The sequence below is a fragment of the Histomonas meleagridis genome (assembly GCF_020186115.1).
Source record: "Histomonas meleagridis strain 2922-C6/04-10x chromosome Unknown contig_4, whole genome shotgun sequence".
NCBI classification, from domain to species: Eukaryota; Parabasalia; order Tritrichomonadida; family Dientamoebidae; genus Histomonas; species Histomonas meleagridis.
The window spans coordinates 808,155-819,299 of NW_027150883.1; the positions used below are offsets into that span (position 1 = coordinate 808,155).

The following is an 11,145-nucleotide window of genomic DNA, read 5'->3' on the forward strand; positions in this document are numbered from 1 at the left end:
ATTTTTTTTTTTTAATATGCAATTAAAATGATATAGATATTTCGAACATTAGAGAAATACAAAAAAACAAAAAACAGTTTACTATGATAATTAAGCAAATTCGACCTAATTAAGAAAAATTAGAAAAAGAAGGAGTTGAAGAATCTTCAATAGACAAAGCTAATAATTCTGCTTTTTGAATTGAGATTTGAAGTAAGTTATTTGTTTCCTTTATTTCATCTTGAATAAATTTAAGTGTATTATCTATTTCTGTTAAATTTGAATTGAGTTGCTTTTTTCTTTTATCTAGTTTTTCTGTGTAAGTTTGAAATTGATCAGATTGTTGCTGAATATAATAACAAATCTTATTTTGATTTTTAGCAGCATGAGATAAGAGTATGTTATAGTAGTCCTGTAGTAGCCTTTGTGAGTCATTAAGTTTTTCACTTGGAATTATTAAGTCAGGAAATTTTGAAAACCAATTATTTGGAACAATAGGTGAAATCTGTGGAATAGGTTTAGTTTCCAAATTTAACTCAGGCTCATTAACTTTTGATTTCACTTCTATAATTTTTGTTTGTGGGACTGATTCTTCTCCTCCCATATTTTTTTTCAATCGTTTTCTGGTGATGGCAATTTAAGGCACCCCATTGACCAATGGTCGAGCAACAAAAATGAACAGCGAACCAACTGAAGCTCAAGAGAATCCAAATGAAGAAGGCAAAGAAAAAGAAGAACCTAATGAAGATAAAAGTAATGAGCCACCAAAAGTCATTCTTTATCGTTGCCATCAATGCAGGGTTCCATTGTTCAAATCCACAGATATCATCCCACACCAAGCAACCAAGGTTAGAAAATTTGCAACAAAAAGGCAAACATTCAGCGATGATCAAAAATGTACATCATTCTTTATTGAACAACCAAAATGGTTAAATGCACTTGGAAGAATGTCTGACACAATTTACTGTCCGAAGTGCAATTACAAAGTGGGGCATTTTTCATGGAAGGGAGTTCAATGTTCATGTGGTGAATGGGTTAAGCCTTCTTTCCAAATTCCATATTCTCGAGTTGATGCAATTTGAGCGGCACACAGTTGCTTTTTATTTAATGTCAAATGAAAGGTTTTCAATTCATGTGAATTTAACATAAGCAATACGATTAAGTGTTTATTAAACAATTGATTGATACTCCTTAAAATGCTTGTTCTTGTTGATTGTTTTAATAATATTTAAACATTAATTATTTTATACATTTCGAAATGTCTAATAAAGATGGATCTTTGTATTACAAATGTTTTAAAACCCAACATAAAATCTAAAGGTTTTAAATCGTTCATTTTAATGATAGGTTTTGTTGAGCAAAAGGTTTTTTGGTTTAATTTAACGTTCATACTATGAGAAAAGGAAACAAAACAGAATTTATTCCATCTGAAAACAGAAAAAGAAATGTTAAAAAGCCAAAAAATAATGCAAATGTAATTCAGTCGCCTTTTAATATATATGGAAAATCAGAAAATAAGTTAGAAACAGAAATTCAAATTAATTCAAAACAGAAAAAGCGCAGCAAAAATCAAAAATCAATCAGCACTGTCTTATCAAACGATTCTCTAAAATCATTTAGGCCTAAAATTCAAATTAAAGCAAAATCTCATGATTCATCATCAAAACAAAATGAAATCCTAGCAGGTAATTCTGATGTTGACACTCACACAAAGATAGAAACACAAGTGTTTCCAACTCAAAATTCAATAATTGTCGGATTAACTTCTTCTCCTTTAGACCTTGCAGTTGTTGAATCACCAACAATTAACGCACATCTAAAAGGTACCACTGAATCTCCAATCACTTGTCTTCATTCTCCAACAATCAATAATAAGCAGCCAATAGATAGTATCATTTCTCCAAAAGCTTACACCAATTCACCAATAATTAATACAAAATCACCAATAGCGAACATTAATTCACCATCAACTAATATCAAATCACCAATAGCAAACATTAATTCACCATCAACTAATATCAAATCACCAATAGCAAACATTAATTCACCATCAACTAATATGAATTCACCAAAAGCTAATATCAAATCACCAATATCTAATATTAATTCACCATCAACTAATATGAATTCACCAATAAATAATGTTAAATCACCAACATCTAATATTTATTCACCATCAACTAATATGAATTCACCAATAATTAATACCAAATCACCAATAGCTAATTTTAATATTAATTCACCAATAAATAATATTAATTCACCAATAATTAATACCAAATCACCAATAGCTAATTTTAATATTAATTCACCAATAATCAATTCAAAATCACAAACAATTAATGTTAAATCACCAATAAATAATGTTAAATCTAGAACAACAAACATTAAATCACTGCCCCTCAAAAAGTCACATAAATTTTCAAGAACACAAACACCACAAAAGATGGAAAAAGGCACAAAATGCCATTCATTTTTCATTTTTATTTTCTTTATTCTATTTTTCCTTTTGGTTTTATTCCCAATGCTATAGCATATATTAATAAACATTGTAAATACTTATTTAAAAAATCTTTTAAACATAAAATAAAATTACTTAAAAACATGATTAATTTATTAAATAGAATATATTTATTCGTCAGATAGTGAGAGGAAGTCATCTATGTTATCGAAGTCCTGTGGCTCCAAATATTGTTGATCTGTCATTAATTCATAAGGCCAATGAAGAACAGTCATTATTAATCCGAAAAAATTAATAACATAAAGCGAAACCATGAAAACAACTCCATTAAGTTCATTTTTATTTTTATTTTTATTTATTTTGATGATGATTGATATTATAATAAAAATTATAAGTACAATAATTAATATAAATGAATACGTAAAAAGTTTATATCTTTCTGTTATGTCAATGTGTAAAATTGATCTGAGGATTACACAAATTAACCAAATAATAAAAATAATATTAAATATTAATAAAATTATGTTTTTTCCTTTGTATCCATAAATTTCTGAAAAAGTCAAATAAACGGTCTCCGTGATTCCAAACAAAGAAAAAAAGATAATCTTTGGAAGGAAAAACCATTGAGAAATTTGTCTGTTTTTATATTGAAGGGAATCAAACAATGTGAGCAAAAAGAAACGAATGTATGTCAAATATAATGAAAAAAAGAATTTATCGTATATCTTGTTAACTGATGATTTGTTAAAGAGCCTAAGAAAATACAAAGGATTGTCATAAAGTATGGTGGCAATAAGTAGAAATACGGTAAGCTTTTGTTCTAAATGCCATATCCTAAATGGTTCACTTTTCAACATGGAAATAATCATAAAGAGAGCAACAATACAACAGACTCCGTATATGGCATAAAAAATAGATTGAAATCTTAGATATAATGGATTTCCAATTTCCCATTTGACATTAAGTTTTATTGGTTTGGAATAATTTTCAATCAAAAGATTGAATGAAATAGTTGATGTTTCGAGATAGTTCGTCGAATACAGTATTGAATTCGTTGAGGTAATATATTTCGTGATATTTTGTTTAGATTGACCATAAAAATGGATGTGAGCAATAATGGGAAGTTGAAGCATGTAGTTTTGAATTGCAATTTTTGTAAAACAATTTAAATTCGAAAAAGAATCTTGAATAACCATTGAAACTAGTTTGCTATTGTTATGAACAGGAGTCATTGAAACAGGTATTAAATTGGTAGTGACTTGACGCGGTGAAGAAAACCCTAAAATTAGATTAATAATTAAAAGAAAAAGAAAAAAACCACTATAAACCCAATTTTCCGTATGGTTTAAGGAATCGATTGACATTAATGTTTCTCTGCTTAGTGATTCTTCAATTTGTAAATCAATCATTTTCCCTTAATTCAGCTTGTTCTTTTTTCGAGAAAATATGATATGAATTAACGTATTCGTTATCCTATCGTCCGTGAAGTGAATTTACCCATGTGATACATGAGAAGTGAATTCAAATATATATATAAGGAAAATAAAATTTATTAACAGTGATTTTAAAAATATTTATGAAGAATTAATGAAATGGAATAAAAAAGTGTCAAACAAGTTTTTTTTGTGCAGTTTTTGAGTGAAACTATTAGGTCGATCATCATCACTTATGATTTTTATATTTTAACACTGTTTTAAATAATAAAATTTTATAATATAGAAGATATTATAAGGATAATGATATCCTTGTTTTCTAAATATTCAATATAAAAATAATATTTTGTCTTGTTATTCATTAGGAACATTTCTGATGATATCAATACTAATTTTGATGAAGATAATTATTTAATAAATTTATTTCCTGAAATAAATGTAATTTTTAAAAATTTGAAGTATTATAATAAAGATGTTTAAGAAGATCAGCACATGAATGAGCTTGGTATGTTATTAGTAGATTGATATTATATAAACGTTTTATTAATCATAGACATTATAACTATTTAATAAGTTCTGATTTAAATTATTATACAGGAATTACTTAATTTTTGATAATATAGATATATCCAATAATTTCTGGCAAAAAACTTTTTTATATCAAGAAGAAAATAAATAAATAATAAGTATATCGAAATCGAATAATATTTCTGTTCCAAATATAAAATAATATGATATTGATTACAACGTAGATAATTTATGTATTAATAAATCAGATTATAATGATATCAAAATTGATAGATTTAAATTTGTAAAGTGATTTATCATTTTTAAACGTTCTTCGGATCTTATTTTTTAATAATTTTGGAAACCATCCATATAAATTAATTAACACTAATGTAATTTAGTTTTATCTATGAATTCAACATTTTTATAATTTTTCTAACGATAAAACGACTTTGATATCAAGTGTTTAGCTTTCTTCACCGATTATGTGTGTATAACTTGATTTAATATTTCTGCCGATTAGGTTTTTACCTATTCTATAAATTAGCTGCATGAACATGCCAATATTTATTCGGGATATTGTAATTATTTCCAACTTTATTGACATCAGGGTCAGGAAGTTCCATGATGGCGGGAAAGATGAATTTTTCTTTGATTTACATGCACGATGTTTGTGTGTTAAACATCCAACCGCAACATGTAAAGTATATAAATAACCATCATTATTTTTCTTTTTCTGTTAAAATCGACTTATTATACAACGAAATTGAACTTGCCACTCGCGAGTCGAATTTTTTCAGGAGATTAAAGATCCTAAAATCTTCGGTATTCAAGTTGTGCCACTCGAGCTTCGTTGTAAAGACATTTTATCGTTCATAAAGTATACAAAAAGTTTATTTCGCACCAAAAAATGACGAAAAATTAAAGCTTGCTCAGAGAAATCAATATTAATTTGTTAAAGCTAAATTTTTATATTTAAATAGTTAAACATATTTCCTAAATTTTCAAAATACAGATTTATAAGTTAGGGCTTAGTTACTGAAATATGAATTAATAATTTTTCGATTAATAGAAGAAAAATAATACTGTTAAATGAAATTTCATAATCTGAATATTTTTTATAGTACATGAAATGTAGTGATTGTTCATGATGGTTTGATGACTTTAACCCGATTTATTTTGACGAGATATCAGCGATCAAAATTCAGAATAATTTTTTTTGTATAATCAAATTACATATAATTGACGTATAAAATTATATTGGAATATCGCATGTGAATATAACTTTATTAGTTTTTTGATTATACCTCTAAAGCACAATTAAATAAATCATAAATATCGAATAAGAAATGGCTTTTTAGCGACCGTTTATAAATTGACAGTGTACTATCAGTTGTATAATTTTTATGATAGATTTTCTATGAATTGAAATGATGATTCTAAAAAACAATAATTTAATACTTCATCGGCACCTTCTTCTTGTTTATCTATATTATCTCATTTCCTTTTTGCAATATTTCATCAATAGCTTCATTGTTTAAAACTGAATATTCGTTAATCTTTGATCCAACTACCCAACTTTCGATAAATTGGTGTTGAGGTTTATCAATTTTTTTTAATGGGCGTTTATGATAGTCATTGTGTCCACGAGGTGCTAATATATATGCAGTTGAAAGTAAACCTATAATTGAAAAGTTAATTGTGTGTTCCCCAATACGATTTTTTATTGCACTTGCATATTGATTGTTATCAATTCAGAGGACGGCCTAGGATAGCCTTTTCTTGTAAATTTAGTCCATAATATTATATATATATATATATATATATAATAACATATACAATCTGAATTTGCATCGAATTTTGCAGTTCAACGATATGATGAAAATTTTATTTTTGACCGTTTATTATCCGATAAGGATACAAGCATCACAAATGAGGTTTTCCAGTAAATCTGATAAAAATATATCTTCAAGATATGCTACATTTTTGAAGCAGACATAATTGCATCAACAAATTTACAAAAATTTATGAGAAACATTAGATATTAATAACAAATGTGCGCATATGACTATTATTTTAGTACATGGAGATTAAATTATCAAATATTAAATTTATAAAGAAAAATGTTTATTTTTTTTACTTTGTGATGTAAGTATAAACGTCCTCGCGAGAACGTTAAAATTTTGATTTTTTTTGGAAAAATACGAAATTAGATTACCATAGTAAAAATATATTCATTCCATACTTAGTAAAACTTATTTCTTATAAGAAGAAACAGCAATAAATGATTATGAGATAGAATATTTTTATTTTATAACCTCAAAAGGGTGGACCTATTCCCACAAATTTTTGATATAACTTGAATTAAAAGTGACGAATGTTCTCAATTTTTTACCTATCTGACATCGAGTAAACTATTTAATTACATATGAAAGCTCTCAAATTTCTTAATAAATGAATGAAATGAATATGATATATTTTCCAAAATCATAGGTTCGTATTCAAAATATATGCAATTTTAAAAATTTTGTCAAGACAGATTTTTGAAATTTGCTTATATCAAAAATAATCACAATTATTCCATATTTTAAAAACAGCTCAAAGATTTTTTTTGATCATAATATTATTTTATTCTTTGATGATTTTAAGCGAGTGTGAACTTATAAATTTGTTTTAAATTTAATTTTTTGGATGTGATAATTGGGTCTCCAGTATGTGATATTCAGAATGATTATTTGAAAATATTACCATACGGTACCGTACCATTAAAATATATCACTATCATCATATAGATAAATTTAAAACATCCACTGTAATTTAAATATTTTCTGAAATAATAAAGATAATGAATTTTAAGTTTTTGAAATAAGTGTCGACAGTTTATTATCAGAAGAGGTATTAATTGAGAACTCTCATAATTCAAACATGGCACTTTCAATCTTCGGGTATGCATCACCCAGTTATGTTTTAGAATCCTTAAATATAACTGTAAGTTTTTTTTAAATCAATAGAACACACACACACACACATCTCGTTTCATATTGTGCTACGCATTCGTTCGCTCCGCTGTGCTCTCGCCGCTCCTTCGTCGCGAGCTTCGGTGTGTTGGTCCGCTCGTTTCACTCGCTACCGCATGATGCACATCATATCATGATGATACCCATTAATATTATTCTCCACATTCCATCAAGTCATCAATCATTTGTGTTCGTTTGTTGTGCGGCATTTATGATTTTTCGTTGATGTAAAAGCTGAACAAAAAAATGTCAGAAGGTTCAGCTTCCCCCATTTTATCCTGGCCATGGCCAGGATGCAGAATCATTCAATAATGAATCATAATTGAAGGACGGAAGTTAATCCTGGAGTTTTAGATAAAAATATAAGGACGGAAGTATGATAACATTTGAAATAAAAATAAATTTTGATTCGACGCATATCAGTAATGAGTATCAGTAATGACAACATTGATGCTAACGTCGACGGTTCTACCAAATGTGCTTCATTTCATCATTAATGATTGAAATATTTCTTCTCCACTTCCGATTGAATTTGTGGTGTAGCTTGACGTACAAATAAAAAATGACAGGATTCTGTGATCACGACCAAAATCACATATCCAATATTTTTAGAATCTACACTAATGCTGAAACATTATTAACATATTTAATGTTGACAGAATGTAACAACTTTAATGTCTTATAATAAATTTCACTCCGAAATAAATAACGTGCTGAATAATATTATATTTCTCCGACTTCTTATCCAATTTAATATTTTCAGAGTGGTTGTATTTGAATTCTACAGCAGCGTAGTCTTGTACTTTGTACTCACTGATTAAATAATCCTGAAAATCTTCCATTTACTTATCCGTAAAAAAATAATTTTTATATAATGAAAATAATGCGAAAAAATAGATTATGGAAAGTGAATAAAAAATTTGACGAGATAGAGAAACAATTTAATAAAATTAGTAAAATTAATAAAGAAGTATTAAACAATGCATTAATCAAGCCGATACACGACAGATTTCATTTCGCACAGAATGGGATCAGTGCGTTTATCGCATCAATGGGTAGCGGAAAGAGCTATACATATTTAAAGTCAGCTGCTCAGCAAGAAGTATTGTTCCAAGAGCTTTTTTTCGAGATAATAGTTATTTGCAGCACAAGTAGTAATAAATTAGATGAAACAGTTAATACTTATAAGTATTACTTTATTATAATTAAGTAATTAAAAAAAGTAAGCTCGTCGCCGTAAAAGATACTCAGTTACTCGACTGGTTAAATAAATATATGAGACGGATTCTAAAATATAATTCGATCATTAAATACATCAACAGTGATTTTAAGAAGACGAATGAAGAGATCGAATAATACTTATATTACAATATATCACAATACATAATTCGAATAATTCTAATAAGAGATTAAAATATGTTGCAGAAAAGTTGGCAAAATATAAGTGGAGAATTCATCCTCACCGTTGCTGGCTCATTCTTGATGACTTTGCCGATCACTGTCAAAGGAAACGGATTTATCTAGAATGCTGAAGAAATTAAGGACTGACATTTATGATTTCATTATAGAATTAAAATTAAATAAAGTAATCACTACTAAACGATTACCTTTAATATTAAACATATTTTTTATGTTGATAATTTGACAATATATAAAAATGTTATTAGTGTTTGCACAGAATCATCAAAACGAGCGAAACGTGTCGGATCAAAATTATTATATGACATTCATGATTACATTAATGTTAAAATTATAGAACCATTAACTAATATAGCTCAAGGTAGATTTATATGTATAACTCCGAAAATAGTGAAATTACAATTGTTGAAGGCGAAGACAAAAATATTAATTAAAACACTATATTTTTAACAAGCTGATCCCATTATGATCTGCTCTATACTAGCGTTCATGATTTCGATTTGTGCGCTACCTTCAGGTTTCATTTAACGAACCTTCAAATAAAGCGTCTTCAAAATAGATTCCTGTCGGAGCAATGTATACTACATTTTTCATAAAAGTGTCAGCCAATCGATCACCGAATAATTCAACTTGAACAGTCCCTGTTGTTGATATGCCTCCCTGGAAATCCTCGCCTTCAGCAAATGGTAGTCCTATGAAGAAATTATAGTTATCTTTACCGTGCCAAACTTTTGATTGAGTATTAACACCAGATGCGTTATATATATTTTTATTATAATACAGTTGAACAGATGTTCTAAGATCTTTTGACAGAGAACTTAAAAGACTTCCGTTAAGATTTACTGCATCCAAAAGCATATTAATATTCCTGGGATCATCGACTGTTTCATAAGCTTCTCTAGGATAAATTTTACCATCAATATTAAAACTATATCTGATTTGTGGATTTAAGAAGCGTGTTCTTGAATATTGTGATTGACAAATTACTGTAAACATAGTATCACAATGCTCCAATTTTATTGTTGCAGTTGTGTTAAATGATGTTGAATTGCTTCCTAATGGTTGTGTGAAGTCTCTTATTTGACAAACATGTATTGGAAATAGCATTGGAACTTGAATATATTCAGCAGCAAGCGAATTAAACACATCCATTTTCAAGAGATATGTAGCAAGCTTAATTTTAACATCTTTTGTAACTTGTGTATGACGAACAAATTGCTGTGGTACATCCATTGTTGCGTAAGTTGTAGTACCGCTTTCTGTTGTTGCTTTAATTTACTCTTAACTGTATCATTAATCTTTCTAAATTCAAGATCACATAAATAATTACCTTCGACGACTGACTTTGCTGCTACAAGTGATTCGTGGTCACATACAGGCGCAATAACTATATTATGATATGATGGCATTAGTTCATAAGAAGGCTTTCCGATCCAGTTAGGATAATATCTCATCTTAAATAATGATGAAAATAAATTAATAGGAATTCTAAAAGAAATTATAACAATGACTTCTTTAGATGCAGTAATAGCACTAAAGTCACAATAAACTTTTGGATCGTATAATGAGTTGTAAAGCATAAACCATTCATATCTGGCATATTGCACGTTTTGAATTTTATTCATATTTGAATAGACTTCAGTATAAAGTATTGATCAATAGCATCAGCTAAGCACTTATATTCAACATAATATTCTTAAAACAGAAGATTTGATTGTGGTGGAACAGTTATCGAAACTTCTTGTTTCAAAGTAATATAACTATCATCTAATCCAATAATTTTAAACCTATCGGTAAAAATATCGACATAAGTTGTGTCACCTTCGTTAATTTTTCCAACATTCACGTAAGAAGTAGCTGTGGTGTATCTATAATTGCCAGGAATGATTTCAGAAGTTTTAATTGCTTCATCAACTTCATTATACCAATCCTGTAAATTTCCTGACATAGCGTCAATAACGTTTGGTTGATTCTGTGGCGCAAACATTTCTAAGTGGTAAAAAACGAAAAAATATCACATCTCTATACTCAATTATTCGCCACTCTTAGTTGGTTACTCTTCATATCAATAAGAGCTCTAAGATCTTTATCAAGTGATTGTAAATATTCTAAACTAAGTGTTGACGGATCTCCTTTAAATGAAATAAAATTAAATATGACATATCTTTTAACAAACCCAATAATTTCATTACACAATAAATATCATTTGACGAGATTAATGATTATGATTTCAGTAAAAGCTTTAATGAATTTATAATTGATGAGGATTATGTGCACCGGTACTTTGATTTTGTTACTATTAAATCAGAAGATAAATTAATATCTGTTT

At 27.9% G+C, this 11,145-nt stretch overlaps 2 protein-coding genes across 2 annotated transcripts; one reads left to right on the forward strand and one right to left on the reverse strand.

The window, feature by feature from the left end:
* Positions 1-653: 653 nt before the first annotated feature.
* On the forward strand, positions 654-1,061 carry GO595_005991 (dual specificity protein phosphatase 12; the record flags this gene model as incomplete). Its single annotated transcript, XM_067919293.1, has 1 exon — positions 654-1,061. The coding sequence occupies one exon, from the start codon at positions 654-656 to the stop codon at positions 1,059-1,061; it is 408 nt and encodes a 135-aa protein (XP_067774027.1).
* Positions 1,062-9,329: 8,268 nt separating this feature from the next.
* Positions 9,330-10,049, reverse strand: GO595_005992 (uncharacterized protein; the record flags this gene model as incomplete). Its single annotated transcript, XM_067919294.1, has 1 exon — positions 9,330-10,049. The coding sequence occupies one exon, from the start codon at positions 10,047-10,049 to the stop codon at positions 9,330-9,332; it is 720 nt and encodes a 239-aa protein (XP_067774028.1).
* Positions 10,050-11,145: the final 1,096 nt, after the last annotated feature.